We start from the raw sequence: 25,783 nt of genomic DNA on the forward strand, positions 1-25,783 counted from the left end.
CCCATTATTGTTAGGTTAAGCTATGCAAATATTATTTTCTTTTGCAAATTTTTATGCACACATGAGTGCATATATAATCATGAAAAATACATTGTTGATTTTGCTTAATGTTTACAGTGACAATTGACCCTTGTTTCATGCAACTATAAGCCACAAGAAAGACCACCGACACAGATATTGTGAAGAAACCATCTCTTTATTGGAGTGAAGCAGTCCAATCCAAGTCAGGGTCAAAGAGATTAAAAACAGTCAGTGCTCAAACAGACCAAACCAGAGTTTCTCCACACCCTGCTGGATCTAGTGGGGTGGGATCTACAAGTTGTACTGGGTGCAGACGTACAAGACGCTGCATCAAAGAAGTGAGGGGGGTTCAACATAATAATATATAAAAAAGATTTCACTTTACTCCAAACCACGTTCACTGTTTTTACTGAAACCCTACAGCAGTACCAGAACTTTCTCTGAGAGGTAGGAAGGGGTTAGAGGGTGGAGGTGTGGATATGTGTGTGCGTGTGTGTATGTGTGTGTGTGAGAGAGAGAAGGGTAGGGGTGCGTTTACTGAACTCACAGACTGATGGGTTAAAAAATTTGGGGTCTCAAAATCACATTGATGACAATTAAAGAGAAAAGCCAAGTTATGTTTGAAACTGATACTTCAAATTGTTTTGTGTGGAGGAGAGCATGAGTGGGCCAGGAGTGCTTCCCCTCCCTCTGTGTTTGTTATCTCCATGGTTATCGCCAGTTAACCGTGGAGTCCTCCAGCATCTTGTTGCTTCTGCTTCCGCTGCTGCAACATTCTTACTTGGCGTTGGCGGAGGTGCTGAGCACCTTGTGGACCGCCTGAATGATGGCGTCACGGTCGATGCCAAAGATTCGGAGCAGCTCGTGGGGCTTGCCGCTGCGGGGCACCTGAGAGACTGCCAGGCGGTGGACGGTGAAGCCAGTCTCATTCACTACTGCCGAACACACTGCCTCACCTAGACCACCTGAGGAATTGGAATAAAGAGCAGTCAGGATTATTAAAGGGTCAGTTCACTCAAATCACAGCCACACAAAATATGTATTTCATATTCGATTCAAGTCTCTCACATGGTCTTTACTCTTCCCTCTTTTCTTCCTTTGATTTCAGTCTGGTGTCATCAAATCTCTCACACCTCTGTGGGCGATTGAGCTCTTTGATGTGATTTGGACTGACTGAACAGACACTGCCCTCCCTTGACTTTCTCACTCCTTCTCTATCTCACGTTCACCCCCATAAGACTTTCCTATCACTCCACCCACTCCTTCTCTCTCTCTCTCTCTCTCTCTCTCTCTCTTTCTCTCTCAGTTTTTCTTTATTCTACTTCTCACTCTAAGCTGTCACTCAAACATTTCTGACTGAATGGACATGAAAGTACATGTTCTCAGACCTTCACTATTCACTACACAAATGCTGATATATGACTAATATCTACAGTTTAGTATATACTGTATATATATATATATATCATGACATGAAGAGTAATATTGTGTTTCAATTTTTTCCTAAGAGTCTTTACATTATCTAATCAAAAACACTGAAACAGGTTGCCTCAGCTTCTCCTTCCATCTTTCAATTACAATGAAATAAGAAGCCATAATCTGAGAGGAGCAAGTCTGGGGATCCCCTCTGCTGAGAAAGCCTTGAACTGCATTTACCTATCTGTGAATCACATGTGCTGCTCCCTGGATACCACTTGGTTTCCACCCTTTGTCAAATGCCAACACACACACACACAGAAACACACACAACCACCAAAAATCTTTTTGGATGGCTTTCCTTTTATATGTGCAGCATCCACACACAAACGTATCACAGCTGCTGAAAAGCTTTTACATTTTCCCTTGTATGTAATCAACTACTCACCTGATATAGGTGAGCATGTGTGCTACATATGTGCTGCTACATGTAGATCGACAAAAACAAACACAGTAGAAGAGAGAAGGGGACTGAGAGAGAGAGAGACAGCAAATACTGGACACTCTTGTTTGCCATGCTGGTGCTGTATGTAGGTCAGCAGGAGCCCAAAGGCCAGAGCTGAAATTAAGAAGCACTGACAGGCTCTCCCAGCTCCTCCTCTTCCACCTTCCCTCGTCTCCTCCCACTCCATATACACCTTTATTTTTTTAAATTCACCTTTCCTATGCCTTTGATTTCTCTCTTCTCACCCACAACCTCACCCCAGTTCTTGTCACACACTTCTATCCTCCTCATCCACTGTCTCCTCCTCTGCATAGACTCCAGCCTCCTGAGACAGACCTTCGTCCTTTGCTGCCACAGGCGTTTTTTTTTTTTTCATGAGTTGATACACAAACAGCACAAACACGCAAGCAGCTCATCATAATAATCTTCATGTTGGCTCTTCAAAGCTCTCCTGCAAATGCTACGGACTCCACAGAGATGTGACCTGATTTTAATTGGACATGATCAGAAAATTCTGCAGATTTATGCAGTGGAAACACACTTTATATCGCAATATATATTTTTAATCTGACCTATTGGCGAGTCTGTGGGGGGATGATATCAGACAGAGGATAAGGAAATGTGACAGGTCAGAGTTGAAACCTAGATGTTAGAGGTTGAAATGCAACTTGCTTGATCAGAATATTTAATGAACATCTCTCAGCCTTTTGACATTTTCGTGTCTAGTTGGGTTTTTTTTTTCCAGATTTGGTCATTTGTGACTCCAGTCTCCTCACCTTCATAGTAGTGGTCCTCCACTGTGATGATGCGTCCTCTGGTCGCCCTGGCATTGTCAATGATGGTCTTTGAGTCCAGGGGTTTGATGGTGAACGGGTCGATCACACGAATGTTAATTCTTTCTGAGGGAAGAGAGAGGGAGGTGGAGGATGCACCTCAGTCCAGCTGATAGCTCATATGAAAGATTGCACATTTTTATGCTGATCTGGGTCGGTTTCTTTTGATTCATGCTTAATGTACCTTTCTTCAGTTGTTCAGCAGCAGCGAGAGCCTCGTGGAGGGTCACTCCTGCTCCAACCACAGTCACATGGTCGTCGTTGGTTTTGTACACAACCTGAGTGCGAAAAGAAAAAACATTCACATGTGATCTCCATGAGGAAAAGTTCACACAGTTGGACTGCAGAAAGCGTTGTGTTGTACATTTAGATCACACTATGGAATGGGCCGACAGGGAAACGCTGCTACCGACCTTAGCCTGACCAACATGGAAGTCCTCATTGCAGTTGTAGATGATGTTGTTCTCTGGGCGGCTCGTTCGGATGAAACACAAACCCTGAAACAAATCACAAGTAACCTACATTGGTCTGTACTGGAAGACTGGATCTCATTCAAATCAATGTGACATCTAGCTTTTACTCTGCCCTAAATCTTCAGATTTTTTTCTTTTCAGGATTTATATCCTTAAATTATTTTTCATTTCTTATGACAGGTGGCTGTGGGTACCTTAGTGTTAGCAGCAAGCTCCACAGCCTTCTCAGTGGAGACACCATCACTGGGGTAGAAGACGGTTGCTGTGGGAATGGCTCTAAACATGGCCAGATCCTCCAGACCCATCTGAGAGGGTCCATCCTCACCTAAATACAGGCATATATCAGCAACAAATAGACAAAAGTCAGGTAGAGCAAGACTCGCAGGTTTGTTTGAGACTGGAAAAATAAATTCTGCTAAGACTGGCATGCATTCAGTCTGGAAAGGTGGGCATGCAGTGTACCTGCAGGTGTGGAGGAGAAGGAGAAAGGGGAGGAGGAGGTGAAAGAGAATCAGGACGCTCTGTCATCACCTCCATGACACAGAGAGACAGGGAGGGAGAGGAGTGCTGATACCAGGAGAGGAAGATGGACAACAGAATAACGGAGAAGGTGAAAAGATGAGGGGAAAAGGTTTAGGATTCAAAAATTAAAACCAAGACATAGTGAGGAGAGGTTCAACCCACTGTATTGCAATTAAAGATGCAACAACATGTAATAAAACAATTAAGAGTTAAATGTCTTCCAGCTTGTTCAGCAAGTAAGGATTAGCTTTTGCTGATTTTAACTCTTACCAGAAATGTACAGTCATGACTAGTGAAAGGACAGACAGGAACTGACCAATAGAGACGCCACAGTGGGAGCCGCAGAGGTTGATGTTGCTCTCAGAGATGGCGGCCATGCGGAGCTGGTCGTAGGCCCGGGTAAAGAACGTAGCAAAAGTGCTGGCAAACACCACATTACGGTCCCGCACGGCACAACCTATCGCCACGCTCACCTGAAAGAAAGAAAGACAGAAGGAAAAAAAGGAAAAAAATCATTCTACTACTGGAATGTACAAAAATATTTATAATATAATGATATGTTATAATTTTAACAAAGTGTAAAGAACACACACTCACAGAACACACAGAAAATATTTCACAGCTTCATCTACTCCCAAGGAGGAGCACGGAGAAGTGAAAAAGTCTGAAGAGGTCAAAACTCCAGCAACACATGTGGTATAACTAACAAATGTACTGTGAGACCACAGCCCCATCAGCCTCAGCTGTAATTTGTGTTTAGCGGTAATTAGCAAATATTTGCGAACTAAACTAAGATGGAGCACATGGTAAACATTAAACCTGTTTAACGTCAGCTCTTGTTGAAATAAGTCTTCTTATTTCCTGATTCATGAGGTTAAAACCAATCCACTTCTTTAAGATGGGATCCACTGTCAAGTAGAATTTTAAACAATAGAAAATGTGCACATTTTAATTAAGAATACAACTTTTTAGTCATTCAAACTATGCCCACTGTAGCCTGAAAAAAATGGACCTAGGTTTCACTTCTAAGTAAAGCAGTAATCAGTACACAGTAAGCCCCTCTGCTAAACTCACAGAGAATAATAGCATGATGACTCTTATGTTTCACATGAAATCATGATGATGCAGATTTTTGTTTAATCCAGTAAAGGTGATGACCAATCTTACTTAGTCAACTGTTGTGTGGGAGGACCCTTCAGAAGTTACATTGATGCTGAGGTTAAGAAAACTAGAACATGAACACTAGAGGGTGTTTATGTTAGTGCTACTCCCTGCTACTTACAGGGATGATGTGACAGCAAAAACTGCAATAATACCCATGAAGTAAAATGTGACTGACACAGCAGAGGATTAAAGATCAGAGTTTTGCTCCCAGAGATCTGCTTAATTGAGACTGATAAATCAGAAATGTGCAAGTTAGCTGTGGTCTCCTTTTAACTTTAAGAAACATTAGCATTTGTTTTAGTGACACAGTTTGGGCACTGGTTCAAAACCCAGCCATCTCCAGCCATCTAACAGGACAGCCAACTTTCTCACCATGTTCTGCTCTGCGATGTAGCACTCCACGTAGCGGTTGGGGTGTTCGTTCTTAAAGAGCTCAGAGAACGTTGAGTTCTTGGTGTCTCCATCCAGAGCCACCACGTGCTCGTTGTAACGGCCCAGCTTGGCCAGAGCCATGCCGTATGCCTTTCTCGTAGCAATCTGGTTACGCAGAGAGAATCAGATGACAAATCAATTAACTACGATCAATAAAGAACAGAGATTATTTTCTGATATGTAACAGATATCCCATCTGCTGTGTCTATGCTCGGGTGCCACCTCCGATCATACCTTCTCTCCTGGTTTGTAGCTGGGTGCACTTGGCATGCGGATGTTGCGAAGGCTGACGGGTGATGCGTCCTCATTGGGGGGAGCGGGATAGATTCGCTTGTTGCAGCTGATAACGCGGCTCTGCAGCTCCTTGATCACGCTGTCGGCCATGTCTTTGGGCAGGGGTTTCCCGTGCCAGCCCATCTTATCCTCAGCCGCTGAAAGATACAGACATGAATGCACATTACAGAGGGGAAGTTATGACAACAAACTTTTCATTCCTAAGTAAAAAAAAACTTGACAGTTTATGTGGTCAAAGTTGCTTCATGTTTCACATTTCATGTGGGTTAAAAGTTTGGATCCACCTAAAAATATAAACTATACAAAATATAAACCAAATTTCTCCTGATATTCTGCATATCTTGTCTACATGTATTCATGTGAAATTGCAAAGACACATAAAAAGAAAACCCGGTAGCCAGCTGTGGCACTCATAACAATCATTCACCTCAGTGCATCACAACAGGCAACTTTAAAGGTAAAAAGTTTAGAATGAGGAGGCCACAGGCTTATAACAACACTACGACAGTCTTATGTATACAAAGTCATGCTCCTGTCTCAGACACACATACACACACCTTGCTGCTATGAAAACTTTTCTTCTTTTTACCTTTCTTTGTGTCTCTTTCTTTCTCACCAACACACGTGTTCACATACACTCGCTCTTACCGTTATCACAACACAAGCACAATGGGCTGCTGCTGCTGTGTATCCTACACATTCTGAGGGATTACACAGCAGCAGCAGCTAAAGCACTAAAGCGCTGCTTGGATTAATGCGAGTTAGGGCCCCTCTGCACTGACGGTGGGTCCCCGTGGCAGTTAAGAAAACTTCTGACAGAAATATTATTCCCAGTCAGTTGTCAGCATTTTGCCTAGTCATCATTTAGAAACTTCTTTAGCAGCAAACACCCGATGTCATAGTTATGAAACATACTGTTTGGAATATGTCACTGAAAACTGAATTGTGGCACAAAAGGAGTAATAAGCAAATTCTTAAATATCTAAAAAGCAAAACATGTTAGAGCTTGGCAATATAAAACTGCGCGCGGCTAAATATTGTACCTGAGATGCCTTTGCCCTTGATTGTCTTGGCAATGATGGCAAGTGGCTGGTGGCGAGGCTGACTCAGCACCTTGCACAGCTCCTCCACACTGTGGCCGTCCACAATGATGGCATGCCAGCTGGGAAAACAGAGGTGATCAGACTTTAAATGTATTGCAATGAATTCTGGGACCCTGAATGAATGTACCTCTGGGTATCTTTCAGGGAATAATCCTACTGGAATTCCTGCTGGCTGGTAAAATACCACTTTTCACTCTGCTTGTGACGGTGCTGCAGTACTTGATGTTGAAGCAGCATTTTGGCTCATATCAGTGCTTTGCAAGTACTGCATGGAGACCAGATATGATACCAACCCAAACCAGCACAAATACACTTAGGCCATGAGGGTCAGCATGCTTACAGAAATCAAAAAATATAATTAAATAAGGACACTAGAGCTGGACCTCAAGATTATTGATGATTTTTTTCTCCACTGATCAATCATTTAATCTTTAAGATATGAGAAATGTCCAGCCCAATCTCCTACAGGCCAAGGTGATGTCTTAAAATTGCTTTCTTTGACCAACTAACAATTTAAAACCGAATAGCAACAAATCCTAACAATTTATAAACCAAGAACCAGCGAATATTTGCCATGTTTACTCAAAAGTTACTCAAAAGTTGTTGATTAGTTTTCTTTGGATTGATTACTCACCCGATCGTCTAATCATTTCAGCAGACACACACTCTCCTTACACTTTGAGATTTTTCAAGGTTCCCTCACAACCACCCACCCTCCCTCCTATGCTCACTCTCACCCTCTGACCCCCCAGGCCTTACTCACCCAAAGGCCTCACAGCGTCGCTGGTACTTCTCCACATGGTGCTGGAGTGGAGTAGGGTCACTCTGACCCAGGCGGTTGATGTCTAAGATGGCCACCAGGTTGTCTAGCTGGTAGTACGAGGCGAAGGCCATGGCCTCCCACACGGAGCCCTCGGACAGCTCTCCATCACCCAGCAGGCAGAACACCCGATAGCTGCAAACACAGAGAGAGAGATTTAATGTTGTTAAGTAAGTATACACAGACTGATTATTAGAAAGAGGTGAATAAATAGTGGAGAAGGGTCATTTTCCATATGAACTCCATTTTCCCTCTTGGCACATGCTCCTATTCTCTGATTCTTCCTATGAAGGCTCAATGTGACAGTTGACTCTCACACCTAAAACACACACAAACACACACTCCACCCGCCTGCTGAGCTCTGATCATCCTCACTCAATGCTTCCACAGGGTAACGACTCCTGACAGCTTTCCAGTCAAATAGACACATTCTCATTAAAGCTGGAAGACAGGCCAGGACACAACGCATTACAGCACGCATTACAGCACGCATTCCAACCCCGAGCGTGAAGAAAAAACACACGGCACAGAAAGAAAAGAGACGAGGAGTGGAAGAAAGAGATGAGAGGAATTCCACATAGGTGGGGATGGAGAGATGAGGAGACAGCAGGGGGAAAAATAGATTTCTACCAGTCAAATTGTTCACCTTTAGTTGCTTTCAGCTGCATTTTTGCTACATTTTTATTAAACCATAGAATACACGCCCTTTGGATTTATATCTTACATGTATATGTGTGTGCAAAAGATCAAATATGTCAGTCACTGTGTTTCATGCAGCCTATGAAATGATTTTGGTGTTATTCTGAGGTATTGGAGGTAAAGGTTTCAGCTAGTGAAAACTGGAAGAGATTCCAACATGGTGAAAGAACAAGAATAAAGTGATGCTACCTTGTCTCACACATGCACACGCACACACCTGAAGGGCATGCAGCACAGCATGTCAAGGCAATGCTTCAGCTACGGGAGTAAAGTAACTGCTCAGGAGGTGTAAGGAATATGTGTGTGTATGTGTGCAGGCACTCGCTCGCGCGCCCATGTATGTGTATGTGTGTGAGTGTGTGTTCTTTCATCCTGCCTTTGCAAGTTGAGAAGATCAAGACAGGGTGATATCCGTCCCTTGAAACCAGACAAAACCCATCCAACTGGCACTCACACACACACACACACACACACACACACACCTCATATTCTGTGTTACCCGCACTATTACACCCCGTCAGTGCAAAACCAAAATGAACAAAACGACGAAGAAACTTCCAGTCAATACACTCAATGGTATGTTGCATGCTTAGTGAGCATAAGGGGAAGCCTGCATGTGTTTGAGGATTGAACCAGAGTCATATAAGCATAAAGTGATGAAAAGTGTCATTTATTCAGTCTCTTTTCTGCAGTGCTGATAAGTGTATTTGACGGGTTCATTCATGTATCATATTTTAATAAACCACACCCTTGGAGAGTTTGGTTATTTGTAAGATTCATTTCCTGCTACAGTTTGACCACAGAGAAATGTTAAATATTCCAGTAGCGTTTGCAGATACTTGCTGCTCTGCTCCAGCTGATCCTGCTGGTGTGTGTGTGTGTGTGTGTGTGTGTGCCTTCATGAAAGGTATGATATACTTTTTCTCTCAGATTATGTCATGAAACCAAGTGATGCTGCCTTCTAAATGAGTGCTCAGCCACTATGTTGTGGCGAAGCTGCTCGACGAGCTGCTCCGAGCTTTGCAGCGAAAAGCATGCATAATCACACGGCGCACACAGGGTCGCATGCGTGGTGTAGACGACATAATTTACTGTGTATACCAACATGCACCAGAGCTATGGCCTGGGCTTTTGCCATTTTTTTGGAGAGAAGATGAGAGCAGAGGTTGAGGCCAAGGGTGGGGGGTGCTCTGTGCTCTTGCATGTGTGATTATTAGAGCAGAAACAACAGAGTGCACACAGAATGCAGAGCGAGAGACATCAAGGGCAGCCAACTCGGACTGCAAGTGCGACATTCCCTGACTGCCTGTTTCACTGCATCTGTTGTGTGTAAAAACACAAAAATGCCTTTGAGACTGTCTCCCTAAGCTCTGTCCACCATGACATGAATAGAAATGTGTTGCGTCCTGTGGCAGAACACAACTAGCTCTCTATTGTTGAACTGAAATCCACGTGGTTCTTTCTAGATCACACTGGAACAAAGGAGACACATGAGGACTGAGCTGTGCACCTGATAACATTCAACTGAGTAGTCCAGGACCACTAAGCTTTTCAGTTTTGTTAATCTATTGTGATGTAAACAGAAAATTAATTACTGTAGAAGTGTGTGTGCAAAAAACAATTCTCGATCTAAAAATTGCTCCATCTTTGTGAAGAGGCTCATCAGTGATTTCTTAATCCTAATCTCAGATTATTAAGCAGACATCCAAATTCATCCAGATCTGAAGGCATGACTGATCTGAGGGCAGCTTTTCCGGCTCTAGCAGAGGCTACCCAAATGTCAACCCAGACCAGGACTGTCAGGTCCGGTTTGACGCAAAGCTGCAGGCTGAAATGTCACATGTCAGCACAGCTCGCTGCAGCTTACATTATGTCATGCATAATTTCATATCATCTACCTTAATATGTGCAGATGCAAGCTGGACCGGTGTGCTTCTTCATGTCTGTGTTGTGCATATTGGAGGATCTCTGCGTGAGGTGGGTTTATTTTCAGTGACAATTGGTGTGTGTTTTGGTGTATGTTACCTGGCCTTGTCAAAGTATTTTCCAGTGTAGGCCATTCCACAGGCAGCTCCCAGCCCCTGACCCAGAGATCCAGTGGCCACATCCACAAACTGCTGCTTCTGTTACCACACACACACACACACACACAGATTTTACTGCACAGTCCCATAGGCTACAAACACAGCAAGCATAAAATAGTTGTCCTGGCAGTGGCTGCAGTGTGTGTCTAGTGTTTTCAGCATCTGGGAGCACAGTGTGTCACTAATGTCTGCAGCAGAGGAGAAAGGAGCTGAGGACGGAGCTTCTCTGTCAGACAACACCATCTTTGTCACTGTGTCCCTGCCTGCATACAGTTGTTATCTGTGTCTTCTTGTTTCCATATGCACAGATTGTGTAGAGAGGTAAACTATTGAAAATTTTAAAGAAAAGTGGGGGAAAGACCAAAAATACAGAAAGGTTGGAACATGTAAACCAAATTTTTGTCTTGCAGAAAGGCATTTATTTTTCTTTTCCGAAATCCTGCTAATCTTACCTGAAATTTGTCTCACAACCCCTTGGATTAAATCAATGTTCATTTACTGGTCACACAATCACACATGTTTAATATACATTTATTTACTGTCAAAAAAACAGTACAATACCAGAAACTGACACACAGAAAGGTGGTTCTGGGTGTTTTAATGTTGTTTTAATGTATTCCTCAAACTGGTGAAATAGATGACATTCAGAATTTCCCGCAGGTCTGACTGTCTCCTTACCGGCACAGGGTGTCCCTCCAGGACGGAGTCGACCTTGCGGAGGTTGAGGAGCTCGTTCTCCTTCAGGTAGCCCGTCTCTGCCCACACGGCGTACAGCACAGGAGCCGCATGACCCTGAGGAGGCACAGTTAAAAGATCTAAGGTCAGAGTGTAACATCACATACTGTCATCGTGATTTACTGCCTTGATGGACTGCTATCATATAAAAAAGCAGGGAGCAGGGAAACTGCACAACTTTAATTTAGGCCTAATAAATATAGAACTTGTTTTAGATGATCCTTGTGTGCATGCCCAAGAATGACACCCGTGTGTGTGTGTTTTACCTTGGAGAGGATGAAGCGGTCGTTGTTGGGGTTACGGGGGTCTTCAGGTCGGTACTTCATGGTGTGAAAGAACAGCACAGACATGATCTCTGCCACGCTGCAACATGATGTGGGATGACTGCAACAAAATGATGGAAGGAGGAATCAGACACACACACACAGCCATTAAATTAAAAATCTGATGTGCCTCCTGATTCCTCAGTTCAAATCTGTAAGCATGTTTCAGCAGCATACTGCTCACACACAGATGCAGAAAAAAGGGTAAAAAGGTAAAGGTAAAAAAAAAAAGAGAAAGAGAGACAAAGTGACTGTCACTTTCAATCTAGTAGGTTAATTCATGCCAATCCAGCTGCAGTGAGAGAGTTATGTAAGGCACACAGTAAACAGGCTGACTTTATGCGGAGCAGTCAGTAAGTAAGTACATACACTATGTCATTCTCTCAAACACACACAACGTGAAATGGTGCAAACACATTTGCAGGATGTCTCTGGTTCTTTATTTTGCTCCCTCTCATACATGCACACACATACATATGCATAAGTTACAAAGACACGATTCAGTGTGTAGCTCCAAAACGTTTAAGTGAAGACAAACCAACATAAGAAAAGGTCTTGATGAGATTTTATGTCTTGGGTGTTATTCTTCCCTTTATTTTCAGACCACATGCCAATAATACCTCACTCAGGCCTCCTCCATTGAAGGCTTTATTTCCTTTACTCTCCTGAAATGGAAAATGTGACCAAATTATCAAAACTGAGGAAAAGGAACATCCAGTAGGTAGACTGCGAATAAGCACGACGTTATGTTGGATGAAAGATGAAATGTGACTGACAGTATATTTATGGAGGATTTAGATGAAAAGAGAACACCGACTGTGATAGAGGAATGCAATTAATAAAAATCTGTTACAACCAGAAAAACGTAGTTCACAGTATGTTTATTCTGAGCACATCACTGACTGCTCAACATCTGAAGAGGTTTCTCTTCGGTGCTGATCTTTTATGTTCATTTCTTTTGATGGGGGCGGAAACCTGTGCCTTATGTTTGGAAGCTCAGGTGTTCAGGTTTAAGACCACGCAGCAACATGTCTGAAATTACTTACAGTCACCTACCTATATGTCCTGGTCACTAATGATCAAACACAGCAGGAAATCAAAAACTCATAACATATATACAGAGTCAGCCAAAATAACGCATACACACATCAGAAAAAAATAAACATGCATGTGTACACATTATTTTGTCTGACTCTGTTTATATATAAAAGGAAACATACTGCAGCCATGACACGATTCTCTATGTGACTACGATAGCCTGCTAAGTATTAGATAGATAGATAGATAGATAGATACTTTATTGATCCCGAGGGAAATTCAAGATTTCCCTCAAGATTTCAAGATATTAAGACTTCGTGCAACCTTTTGACAAGAGGGACAGACATCTTTGACTGATGAAAAAAGACACGCAAAATTTACAGTGTCGCGTATCCTGTATGCGATTGTCATTTTCTTATTTGTTATCGCCCCCAAAAACATTGTCAGTTTGGATTTTATTTTGAAACTTCTAACCGGATGTATTTTTCCTATTTAGTTACATCAACTTGACACGAGCGTGCGGCCGGGCTGCAGGAACGCGTCCGTGCGTCCCGCGGCTCCATTCTGCTGCCGCCACACACCACGTCGCCCCACGAGCTGCACGGGATCACCCACCGATCCGGTCTCTGCTCCTCCTCCGTTACATAACCTCTCAGAGAGCACGCGAAGGGTTCAGGAGAGCGCGCACCTGCAGCAATTCATACCGAACCTTCAAACCCAACACAATTTATTCAATGTTTTATGACTTAAAAGACGGCCGTTCAAAATAACAAAAGGGAACAAAACATCTGTTTAATTAAAGATATGTTCAATTAAAAAGCCTGAGAGCGAGTCTCGTAGCTGCCGGGCTCGCAACACATTTGTAAATTGAAATCCAGAAGCGAATATTAAAATGAACTGGTTACAACTCTCTTTTCGGGAGAAGTGCGTAAATTGCACACAACGCTTGTTTGCACGGAGCTGTTTTACGTCCAGCGACAATAAAATGAAAAAAAAAAAAAAATCAGAAGTAAAGACCTTCACTTTGGGTGCAAATATTCTGAATCTGCAGTATAAGTGACTGTAGCTTTATGCTGTTTCTCTGCAGCGGACGGTGTGGAAGCAGTCTATGTGTTCTCTCGTGGATCCGAGTCTACATTTCTACTTTGCAACGTATCCTTTTAATAGACAAGTGCATGAACGTTACAGTAACTGACCCTGAACAGTAACCATGTTTCGCAGTGCCACGCTCCTTTAAATCTCCAGCCCGCTTTAATCTCTCTGTATCCATCCTCTTACCCGCTGCCCGCTGCAGTTGTCGCTTTGATCGAGTTGATTCGGAGCCGGGTGGCGATGTTTTTGAGCGCCTGCACCGTCTGCTGGTCTGGTTTATGGTAGTCCTCCATCTGGGCGATGTACCGAAAGGAGAGCGCACACACGCACACACAAGCCTGTTAAATAGAGTTAAGAGTTAAAGTTCCCGGTTAGCTGTCCCAAGAATGGAGGCGATGAGTGCGCAGCGGACGAAGGCGCAGGGGTTAAAGAGAGCCGGTGGTGCTGAACCTGACAGAAAGACGGGAGGGAAGGGGCGTGTCTGCAAGCACGGCACATGAATATGGCTAATCTCTGGCTAAAAGGAGCCTACAGTTACTCCTAACTGTCACGCATGAGCACAGCCAAAATAGCAGGAGGGCTTTGGGCTTGAGACCGAGGCTACGCGCACGCTCACACACAGTCAGATACACTCTCGTGTGCGTTAGGGTCGCTCAGGTTCAGTCTCAATAGCTCCATAATATATATAATGACATTTTAAGGGAACTTAAGTTCAGGCAGACACTTAAAAATCCGATTGATAATGTCATATATATATGTATATACTTTTCCGATGCTCTCACTTCCTTCCTAATTGACTTTCCTTGTAGTCGCACCATGTGGCAGTACAGCATGGACACCTGCATCAGCGAGAAAACTCCTCTACAATAAATTCATATTATGTGTGTGTGTGTGTGTGTGTGTGTGTGTGTGTACGTAGAGAGAAAGACACGGCGTTTAAATTTAATCTATACTGGTGAGCATCATGTAAGTAAAGTGCAATATGAGACCGTATGCATGGCCTTAACACACATAGTAGCAGCTGCATGTTGGGGTTCTTCTGGACCAAACCTTACCAGAGGCGGCAAAGCTTGAAAAGCAAACAATAGCAAACACATCAGGGTAAAGGTAAGTGTAATTTTCACAGTAATCTCTTCAACCAGTAACTTACACCTGTACTGCAGAGCCAAAAGGAAGAAGAGGTGACACGCAAGACGACAGATCACAAATGACAGTAATCTTACCTAATGACGTTTGGCACTGAGGGTGACCTGACTGGCTGCAGTACAGACCAACTACACACGCAACATATTAAGGTCTGTGGCTCAGCGTTATTTGGCTTTCTGGGTTTGCTTTTGGTTTGACAGTCACAAAGGCTAATTTTAGGAGAACATGTTTAGCAAAATCTCCCTCCTGAGAAGGAAAGATGCATTTGATTTGTCGGTTAAAACCAGTGCTAACCACTGCACCACCGTGCAGTCTCAGGTTCGAATCCCGGTCTGGGCCCTTCTGTGTCGGTTTTCTCTGGGTACTCCGAGTTCCTCCCACAGCCCCAAACACGCGTGTGCGTGTGTCGGCCCTGCGATTGACTGGCGACCAGCCCAGGTTGTACCCCGCCTCTCGCCCATAGTCATCTGGGACAGGCTCCAGCCCCACCGCGACCCTAACGGATAAGCGGCATAGAAAATGGATGGATGCGTTAAAACCAGAACGCCTACAAGATCAAATTCTCTGATGAAAGAAACCTTAGCCTGGGCGTGAAAACTGACTACAATTTAATTTGTTGAGAGTTAAAACCACGGTCCGTTCAGTACAACAGATTAGCAGTGGGCACATACTGACATCTGGTGGTCAAACGTAAAAACTGCACAAGACTCCCAGACTGAAAATGAAGGAAGCCATTTGTCCAAATGCAGGAAAAAGTATACATAAATTAAAAAACTAAATAAATCAAAAAACCCACATCATGTAGTCCGATTATTACAAAATTAGGAACCTACTTTACAAAATATTAATGTTGAGTCACAAATTTATCTAGTTTCGAACACACAGCTCTTCCCAGCAGCAAACAAGAAACGGACAACCCTATTTTCAAATCTTTAATATCACAAAAGAGTCATAATAAACCAAATTATGCAGTGACAACAAACTTAGAAAACTAATGTGATTTGCAAAGACTTTTCAAAAATCATATCTCTGGCCGATAAGATAAATTATTTCAAAGCATAAAATAACCTTAAAATATTAAATATGTTGCGGGGATTAAAAAACTCAATCGTTCTTCCTGTGGGTGTTTATTTGAACAACACATGCCAGAAGTGTTTGCAAAAAGAAATGAAAAATTATAACAGGGCAATGAAGTGTACAAATAATTTGATTTGTTCCCTGGTTGCAGATGTGTCCTTGTTGCATTTATGAATTCAAAATTATGGCAAAATAAAAGAAGGGGGGATTGGAAACACTTAACAGCTGGTGGTGAATGCATGTGGATTCAAGTGCAACTCAAATAAGCATGACACAGAAGAAAACAAGACTGGCACATACTGGAAGTAAACATCAAATACATTCAAATAGAGCCAAATGCAAAGGGTGGTATCACAATCAACACTGGTGTTTACGCAGAAATTCATATTACGCCTCAAGGTGTTTCCAGTTGCAGATTTTCTGCTTGTTTAACAAGTTACATGGAAATTTTTAGAAAAGAACAATATTATCTGCAAACCATGTTTCCAAAACTCAAGAAAGACGTCCTCTTCGATGACTTCAATGACTTGATATGTTGACTGACGTGAAAAAGAATCCTGATCACCCACGATCTGACTACTGTTGTCAAACATCATTGTCCCATTTCTTAAAAACCTCACAAGTTAAATTTTTATGATTTCTTACATTACTTCTTGAATGGTCTTGTATGTGATGAATATTTTCTGAAAACAAGGAATATTAAACCAGTACCCTTTTATGTGTGTTAAAAAATGCACACATGCCACCGAATAATCATTTTTTTCCTCTAAATATTTGAAAGCCGTTTTTCTGATTAGATTTTAGATCACTTTTCTTTGTCTCTGAACAGCATCAGCAGCCACTCAGCGTTGCACATGAGGAGGAAACACACTGTGCACCCTATGGTTCCCACTGCAGTTTGCAGGGCTTACGGTTCTGTGCTGCAGTAGCCTTTTACTGCAAAAAAAGCCAAATTACCACAATTCGTTTTGTCTTTCAGTCTCTGTAACTCAAAACTTAACTGTGACCTGGAAAAATAAAAGTCTAGAATGGAGGTAGTTTATATTTTTCGTTGTTAGTTTGGATTACTGGTATGAACTCAACAGGTTTGAAATATACTGAAGCTGTAAAACGCATATAAGTCATCAGCTCCCCCAATACTGTAAGCTATTTAATATTAAAGGAATGTAAACAATAGTCCAAAATTAATAGCATTTTTGTGTTTTATGCTCATTTTCAAATTATAGCTCAGCTGCAGAACTAGAACCCAGAGGTTCGGATAAACTTAGCTGTACCATCCTAAAATATCCCCAAAATGCTGGTACCCCTAAAGGGACTGTGACTGTCATCTATTGCACGTTCCCCTCCAAGAACATTAAGTACTGTGAGCTTAGCTGGTGGAGGGGAAATGATCGACACAGACGAGGAGAAGGCCGGGGGGGGGGGCAAAGAAGATGGTCTGTGCGTTCGTCTGTGAGTCTTTATGAACATATCACAGTCATTAAAAAAAAAAAAAAAATAACTGCGAGGAACTGATTGTTAGTTTGAGCTCTAAGCTGCAAGTGCTTCTCCAAACATCCTGCTTGGGCAAGGACTGAAAATAATTCTTCAACAGTCGCCTCCTTACTAAACAGACAGTGACAAACTCAAATGCCACAAAAACTGTAACGGCTGCTTGGTGTCTCTGTGGTATTACCAAAAATAAACAAGCCTCAGCATGACTTTGAGGAAGAATGTTCAATAAGCGAGGACGGGAAACAGAGTAGTCCTTTTTAACGCCACACAGTGGGACCGTTTGTCTGCCAAAACAGTTCTGAGGTCCCAGCACAGTGGTCTTTTTTCTATTCGCAGCTGGAGTGGAAGTGTGTTACACCTCTCCCATCCTCTTGCACTGCGACAACTCCAAAGATGTGAGATGAGCAAGAGAGTAGGGGTCTGCTATTCCCATAAAGTTTAAGCTGCAAAATTGTCTGTCAGGAGGTCAAATGTGAAATGTTCTGAGGTCAGACAAGCTCCACTGTCATGCCGCGCTCAAGTGAATTGAACCAGCAAGAGCTAAACTTTACCAGTATGTGGCTGCCTATCTCATCCATCTCTCTCACAGGAGTTCTGGTTTGATTGCCAAAAAGTTGGTTCAAGCTAATGCCAGTAGCCCAGATAGCATCACTGTTCAGATGAGAACTCAAAAAGTTCTGAGTTGGCAATGAGGGTTAAACGGTGCAAGCTAATAATAACCCCAAAGACTTTTCAGGAGTTGTGATGTTCGGCGTGTCAAACACCTCCTTTCTGTACTTCTTTTAACTTCTTCTGAATTCTTACTTCTGAATTCTTCTCAGGTCATGAAGTGGTCGTAGCAGTGAAAATGCCAGTGGCGGTGACTGTTGTAGACTATAGCTTCATGTTGCTCAAGTCCTTGGACAGACCCTGCAGGTAAGCATCATGAATGGCACCCAGGAAGTCTGGGTCGTTCTGTACAGGGAGAAAGTAAACGAGAGACCTTTGAACAATAAACTAAACCACACTTCCGAGTGTGTGTGACAGGAATTCAATCTTATTGGAAACATGCAAATTGTAAATGGTAATGTCTTAACTAATTTAGTCTACACCGCTATTGAATTGTTTAAAAGCAAATTTTTCACTGACATGAGAGCTACAAATAAATTTTCATTCACGTCAACCACACTTGCACAAAGTCAGATGTCTCTAAAGCCTGACTCGGCTGTTATCCAATCAAAAAGTTCCAGGAATGATGCAACCAGAGGAACTAAACTCAGGCAGTAAACTACCAACTTCAAGTCTCTTTTAAGCATTGTTTTTTTGCCTTTAGTCCCTGGTTCCTCTTTTTGCAAAGCAGGTTTATTTCCTTTAGTGCAAAGCCCTAAAACTAAACCAAACCTACCTGTCTACTAGCTAGTCTTCTTTGTAATTTTTAGAGTCTGGAGAAAAGCTTTAGTTTAGTTTTGTTCAAACAGTACTGCTTTTATGCATGTGACACCTTAACTGTACCTTAATGAGGTGTATCAGAGTCTCCTGGAGCTGTGTTTTGCTGCAGGGGGCTTGTGGAGGCTCTACAGAGGTGGAGGAGGACTCAGAGGGAGCAGGAGGGAGCACTGATGCTGCTGCTGTTGTCTTATTGATTGACTGCTGGAAGGCGCTGGGGGAAAGCAGTACAGAAGTCACTGGCCCTGGAACAGCAAGACCTGGACTCATGGGGACAGCCTGAGAATAGAAAAGGAAAGACAGTGCCAGAAGAAGGGAGGACACAAGAACAAACAACATGCTGGATTATAATCTAATCTGTTGGGGTACACGAGAGAGAGGAGAGACAGGGAACTGATGTGTGTGATATGAGCAATCAGACAACAAAAACAGCTGCTGAAACAAACTGCCAAACTCACAGACATTGGTTTGATCACGTTTGGAGGCTGAGAGAAAACATCCATGTCCTTGCCGTGCTGGGGAAGGGGCTTCCCCATGGGCTCTTGGAAGCTGTGGGGTGGGAACAGCGTGCTTGGCAGGAAGTTGGGTGCGAGGATGGGTTTGTGGATGTCCGAACTCACAGGTGGTACTGCTGGTTTGAGTGTGCTGAGTATTTCCTGCCCCAAATAGGCCGTAGGAGGTGCTGATGGTGCTGCATGGGTGGGGTGAGCAGCACGAGGCTCTGAGCTGGCTGGAGGCACCATGAGAGGGGACACCGAGCACAGGGGTTGGGGGTCTGACCTGGGGACCACTGACTGAAGAACAGGGCTGGGGTGGAGCGTGTACGGAGCTGGAAGCAGGCCAGGGGCTTGGGCTGCCAGATGAGGAGGCAGGAGTGGGTTCTGGTGGGCTGGAGTGGGAAAAGATGGGTTCTGAAGGTAAGCAGTGGAGGGGCCACTGGAAGCAGTGGTGGTGTTCTGTGTTGGCATGGTGGGCAGGGTGGGGTCCTTAGGGAGGGATGAGCCAAAGAGTTCTTCAACTGTGATCTGCTTCACCATTGTATGAGAGCTCTAGTGGGTGAAAAGAAATCTGTGAGCTGGGTGGAAATCAAACTCATACAAAGCAGTGGTGAAACACTGATTAAATCCGTTTCTCTTTTTATATTACTGTAAATGACAAAACCAGCAACATCAAGATGCTGCATTGAACTGTAATGGGCAATATTCACTTTTTTCTGACATTTTATAGAAGAAGCAATTTATTGATTGATTTAAAAAATACCAGTACTCGAAAGTTGGCTGAAGTCAGTCCCTTGGCTCATATAAATCTTATAAGTAAGATAACTTGTAAAATAACTTGTCTCTGGGTGTCACATGATCACTTGAATTGGCTGTCACATGATCAACATTAACAATGTTTTCAAAATATAATAACATAAGCAAATAAATATGCACAAGTCTTGTAATGTATTTACCTTTTCAGGTTGTGGTGTGTTGTGTGCATGCTCTGAGGCGATGATTGCTGCTTTCACATTAAGCTCGGCCGACACGTCTGTTTCTCCTGTCTGAGCCTGCATCTCACACACACACACACACACAATGCTCTTCTCAATTTTTCAAAAAGAGGATAAGGATGTAGACTAAAAGCAGGGGTTAAGGAGCTAGAATAGGCATAAATTTAACCTTCATTGCCAGATGCTCAAACAGACGCCCCCACACTTGAAACAATCCCCGATTTAGTACCACTGTAATCTCAGCTTTGCATGTGTGTGCCTCATGAGTGTATACCCTCTGAGTGAGAAAGTGTTTCAGTTTGTGTTCAACAGGTATGGCTGGAACATCTGCAATGAAAATTCATAGTCTTGGATATGTATGAAGTACCCAATACCAGCATTAACCCATAAGAGCCCAGACCCATTTTTCATTGCGAGTTATGGGGGATATAAAACAGACCAAATGGATCACGTGCACATTTCTGAAGTTGTCTGGGGAGAAGTACCCCCTAGTGTCCAACATCTACAAGTTTTCAATGTTAGTTTCTGACACCTGTGTCACAGTGGGTTCTTATGGGTTAAAACACTTAATAAAACATATTTGCTGATCTAAGGGCCAAAGTAACATGTCATGTTTGCTCCTCACTCTCTGGTATTCCTCCTTGGCTTTGCTGAGCAGTTCCAGGATGTCGATGGGCCGTGGTTCTGCAACACCGTTGGTCCTCCGTGGCTCTGCCCTCTCTGGTGACTCTCTCTGGGCATGGTCTGCTTCTTGTTTCACAATCCTAGCGAAGAGTTAAAGCATGTCATAGAGTCTACACTCCAAACTGTTAAAATCAAATACTCTTTATGATCACAGTAGAGTTGCTTCTAAAGCTAACAGCTAATGGATGAAAATGCATATAAAAGCTAAGCACTGCCCTGTGTTATCCAAAGTCAAAAACAGTATACACGTCAGGCTATTTACTTGACCATCAGCTGAGCGATGCGTTGGCAGTCCCTCTTGTCATAGAACCAAATACTGTAGATACCCACTGCAAGAAAAAACAAATATTTTATAATTTACCAAGCAGCAAAAGCAGCATTACTTTAGACACACTGTTCACTCATAAAAACTGTTTAATACCAACAAAAATAACAAATCGAGAGGTTTTACAAATTGTTCGGACATATAAGCTCAATATGATCATATCATCACAGCACAATTAGACTGAAAGTTGATATGTGATAATAAGGAGTCACTGCCCAGGCCTCGTGTATACGGCTGGCCCTTAGCATTTCTCATTAGTATCAATGTACAATGTCAAATGAGCAGTGTGCCCAGGTGCTGCATAAATCTATTCGCTCCAATTCATGCAGTTTTAAAAACATCAAATCAATCAATCAAGTGTGGTACACGAACCACAAATAATTGCAACTATAATGCAGAGCCTTTGTGAATGTACAAATGGCTACAGCTTTTCTCAGGTGGCTGCGTAACTATTAATGGTGAGAGAGATGTTTTTTTTTGCTTGGGGGGAAAAAAAAGATTAATGGGATCACTAAACTAAACATTCATGACTAACGCCACATTCACAATCACCCAAATTAAACTGACTACTTGTCACAAAACAAAATGTAAAATTAAAACAAGCTGTATGTTACTTGTTTCTACTGAAACAATAGCTAGGAATAGCTTAACATTATTTGTGTGTGATGAAACACAGGCGTGTTCAAGGTCCCTTAGGAGGCTGAGGTAACCTAGCAACCTGAGTGTTTGCCTCCCTGCGGCATCTCATGCTGCCAAGGGGAATATGCAGAGGTGTAAACAGCCATGTATGTCTAGGTACATTGGTCTCTCTAAACAGTGCACTACAAGAGTGAGTACCCTCATCATCTTCAGGCGGTGAGTTCACCAGTACTTAAATCGGATTGGAGCAAGACATAAATAACCATTAATTATCAGCATCTCTCTGAAGAATCCTTTCTCCCCGTGTCGGACTATTGGCTCTTCAATCAAACTTCAATCAAGATTTTACTTTCTGTCTCAACACCTTCATGGAGACTCAATAACTAACTAACGCAGGAGCTACAGAGCTGACAGCTACCAAAGGATCCATAGAAATTGGATTACTGAAAAGCATGAATGGACTGAACAACCTAAGTGAGAGCTCTACACAAGCAGTCTGACTGAATAAAACGGATACCATCAGAAAGAAATTACTCCATTCATCCAGAGGGTACTGTCAACAGCCCAAGTGTCTCCAACAAAATCTGAGGAATACTGTCAATAAGTGTTTTACTTTACAACTGAACCCAGTTTTATTGGTGAAAATTAAAATGCACAAAACAGAAATTGGACTCAAGTGAAGATACCTTAGAAGCTGCTCTGGCCTGAATATTAAGAAGAAATTACATAATGTCTTCCATACCAGCCAGGCTGAAGAGCAAACCAAGTCCGAAAGGAGAGCAGTCTACTTTGACATTGAGCCTGGCCATGTTCTTTTTTCTCATCAGCAAACAAATGGGAAAACAGTCAAATTCCTTGTTCATTGCCTTGATGAAACTGCTTTTCAGACTTCTAATAGATTACCTCGGTGGCAGTGCTGTCAGTTACTTTCTGAAGATCTGACGAATTTCATTACGCTTCTCTTTTCACTTAAAGTCCTCTTGAACTCTCTCCATAAGGTGAGAAGAGTTTGACTGCAGCATTGGATAAAGCCATCAGCAAAAACACAAAGTATGAGATAAAAGATATACCAAGAAGTCGATTCATAATCCATCGCTGTGCCCCTATGCAGAAACTGTGCATAAACTGTGGTCATGAGTGGAGAAAGCTCTTCACAAGAAGTTTTCTTGGTAAATGAGACTCCAAGATGCCAAAATGACCTCAAGCGAAAGGGAAAAGAAATGTTCCAGAGAACGTTTGGGAGGTGTCTGTCCAACATTCTCAGAGGTACCATTATATTTAATTCCATTTAAGGTGTGTGTGTGTGTGTGTGTGTGTGTGTGTGAGCGAGAGCAAGAGCGAGAGAGAGAGAGAGAGAGAGATAGATAGATAGTAAATGTCACCTCAGCCTTCACAGCGATCTACTTGCACGTCTTTGACAGAATCTTCTGTGGTGCAGTTTCATGATAGTTGAGTCGCCCAGTATATTGGATACATGGCTCATGATGGACTATTGCCTCCTTCTCAAGAAACAGTAGCGTACTCAAAATACTGGTTCCCGAACACTGATTAGTAATCTCTAACTGCATCTAATTTCAGTCCACACTGCACCAGAAATACGTCTGTACGATGTACGTCTCCTGTTTTAGAGCTTCTCTTTTACAAAATACTCACAGTTGCCGTTTCTATAGAGCAGGAAGGGATCTTGCAATTGGAACTCCAGGTCTTTGTTGATTGGCTCCACCAGGTTTTCTGTGCTCAGTCGGTTCATAATGGTGAAACCATGGTGAGGTGAGGCAGACCTTTGATGAACAGAGATTACCAACACTATGAAATAATACTGGCAATGTAAAACAAAACCACCACCCCCTGACTAGAATATATTTAGTAAGAGCTTTAAGACTGATGTCTTAAAAATTGCCTATTTAATTTAACCAAGAGCCAAACACTAAAAGAATAGGGCAAACAAATCCTTACATTTTAGAGACGTTACCTAGAATTTTAGTTTATTCAGAATTTATAGTTAGGTGTTACTAAAAACTGAGAATCAGTCAGTGTGTGCGCAAAGCTATACCAGTCGAAGTTTACGTTTGTTTACCAAGATTGCGGCCTGCACACGTGCGAAAAATACGTCAAATTGCAGCGGAAACAAGCGTAACGCAAGTAAACAACCTTCACAGTCGAAGTGTTTATTTATTAAAAACACTGTGTACTTGCTTACCTCGCATAAACAAACAGGGTGCCCTCGATTTCGGTCTTCTCCTGAAAAGATAAGTGATGTTTTTTTAACAAAAACAGCTAATGACGTGCTAATTAATAGCAATGGACGCTAACTGTTAGCGTAACTAGGCACATTATATTAGCTCAGGCAAGAAAGCGTTAAGTTATTGTCCAAATGGAAATTAAAACACTAACAGAATGATACCGCTATCAGTAAACAGTATGTCTGTGAATATGTCTATCAGTTACAGTCTGACAAATACTGATGTATTTCTTAGTGTTTTTAATCTTTTTTTTCTCGAGGAGCTAGCATTAGCATGCTAATGAACACTTAGCATATTTTGATGACTATCCACGAAAATGTTTGGTGTGTGATGAGGAATTTACCCATTCGTTCGCTTTGGAGTTGAAATTGTAGAGAGCCACCTGACCGGTAACATCGAGCAGTTTGTTTATATACGGGTCTTGTCTTTGTAGAGCTGCTAGGCTCATCATATGTCCAGCATTTACGGTCTCCATCTTGAATGTGATTGTTGCTCCCGCACGGACGGAATTCTGCAGACACTTTTAACTTCCGCTGTCCCCGAAAACCGCTGCCCTCAAAACTTTCCGAGAGGTTTATTCCACGGAGATTAATCTGAAACGTAAATGAGGTCACAATACACAATTTGTTAGAGTGGCGCTTATAAACCAAATGTTTGGAGAAAATGATGGCCAGTCTTATGAGTTTAACCTTAGACACTGTGCGTTCTAAAATAACACTGTTTATATCACAACAACAAATAAAGGCTAAATACAAATTTTGAATAAAAAACCCTTCTGCGATGACCAAAATAAATAAAAATCTTGTGCGAGACCAAGAATGGTAAATAATTTGGCTAAACACTTCTCTGTTTGTCCCATTGAATTGAATGGAAATGAATTAGCTACAAAAGCACTCTTATACAACATTTATTTTAATTAACACAGAAGAGAAAAAATACTCAAGGGAACAACAGACAAAAGCCATATTTGATTTTCAGAAAGAAAGGAACCAAGGACTTATATCATTTTTCTAATAATTAAAGATCATGTAGCCTCTCTGGAGAAAAGATGTTGACATTATCTTAATGTTACATAACTTCCACAGGGCTGCGCTGTAATACTTATTTTTGGGTCTAATCTATCATGTGAGGTCTGGTGGCAAGCTATTTCTTTTGTTTGAATTCACAAGATTTCGACAGTTATGTTAAATCCTGACTATTTTATACACCCCCCAACAACAACAAAAAAAGAAATAAACTAAAAACAACACACACACACACACTGTAAATATTTTTAACAATCCAGAATCAATCCTGGAAGGACCCACAATGCTTTAATTTTATTGTGGTTATTTATATGGCATGTTAAAGTTAAAGCCATCATATATAAACTCCGGAAAACAAACATTTCTCTGATAGGTTATTTGTTCCAGTTGAGCTGCAGCTGCCTGCTTCACCTGCCTCTGTTGGGGGAACATTGGGCCAGGGATTATAATCGGAGGATTACACGCTACCGTGAAACTGTTATCCTCCATACAGGCACAGGTAATCCAATCACTGGTAACCTTCCAGCACAGCTCCGACAACTCATTTCCTCTTGAATCGCCGCGGAGTGAGGGCAGAAAACGGCGCTATGAGGCCTCAGAGAAGAGCCAGGTGACAGAATGCCGTTCATTATAAGGGGAAGACCCCTGAGGGGTAAGTCCAAGGACCGGAAATAGAGTT

At 42.4% G+C, this 25,783-nt stretch overlaps 3 protein-coding genes across 7 annotated transcripts in view; 1 reads left to right on the forward strand and 2 right to left on the reverse strand.

The window, feature by feature from the left end:
* Positions 1–177: 177 nt before the first annotated feature.
* On the reverse strand, positions 178–14,035 carry LOC124063843 (transketolase-like). Its single transcript, XM_046397909.1, has 14 exons — positions 13,741–14,035; positions 11,368–11,485; positions 11,045–11,158; positions 10,308–10,405; positions 7,527–7,718; positions 6,704–6,822; positions 5,601–5,797; positions 5,307–5,471; positions 4,087–4,243; positions 3,443–3,573; positions 3,189–3,272; positions 2,960–3,053; positions 2,719–2,841; positions 178–986 (listed from the first exon to the last, which is right to left on the reverse strand). The coding sequence occupies exons 1-14, from the start codon at positions 13,845–13,847 to the stop codon at positions 799–801; spliced, it is 1,887 nt and encodes a 628-aa protein (XP_046253865.1). The 5' UTR covers positions 13,848–14,035; the 3' UTR covers positions 178–798.
* Positions 14,036–15,618: 1,583 nt separating this feature from the next.
* dcp1a (decapping mRNA 1A) lies at positions 15,619–24,641 on the reverse strand. Its single transcript, XM_046396797.1, has 9 exons — positions 24,423–24,641; positions 24,037–24,077; positions 23,490–23,617; positions 21,135–21,201; positions 20,814–20,952; positions 20,150–20,245; positions 19,155–19,745; positions 18,763–18,975; positions 15,619–18,225 (listed from the first exon to the last, which is right to left on the reverse strand). The coding sequence occupies exons 1-9, from the start codon at positions 24,552–24,554 to the stop codon at positions 18,145–18,147; spliced, it is 1,488 nt and encodes a 495-aa protein (XP_046252753.1). The 5' UTR covers positions 24,555–24,641; the 3' UTR covers positions 15,619–18,144.
* cacna1db (calcium channel, voltage-dependent, L type, alpha 1D subunit, b) overlaps positions 24,574–25,783 on the forward strand; it is a 77,474-nt gene continuing 76,264 nt past the window's right edge. For all 5 annotated transcript variants that reach the window (XM_046396783.1, XM_046396788.1, XM_046396789.1 and 2 more), the window contains exon 1: positions 24,574–25,756. In XM_046396783.1, coding sequence (XP_046252739.1) covers positions 25,723–25,756 — 34 coding nt within the window. In that variant the 5' untranslated portion in view covers positions 24,574–25,722. The remainder of the gene's footprint in view (positions 25,757–25,783) is intronic.

This window comes from Scatophagus argus, chromosome 8 (genome assembly GCF_020382885.2).
Source record: "Scatophagus argus isolate fScaArg1 chromosome 8, fScaArg1.pri, whole genome shotgun sequence".
Classification (NCBI taxonomy): domain Eukaryota; kingdom Metazoa; phylum Chordata; class Actinopteri; family Scatophagidae; genus Scatophagus; species Scatophagus argus.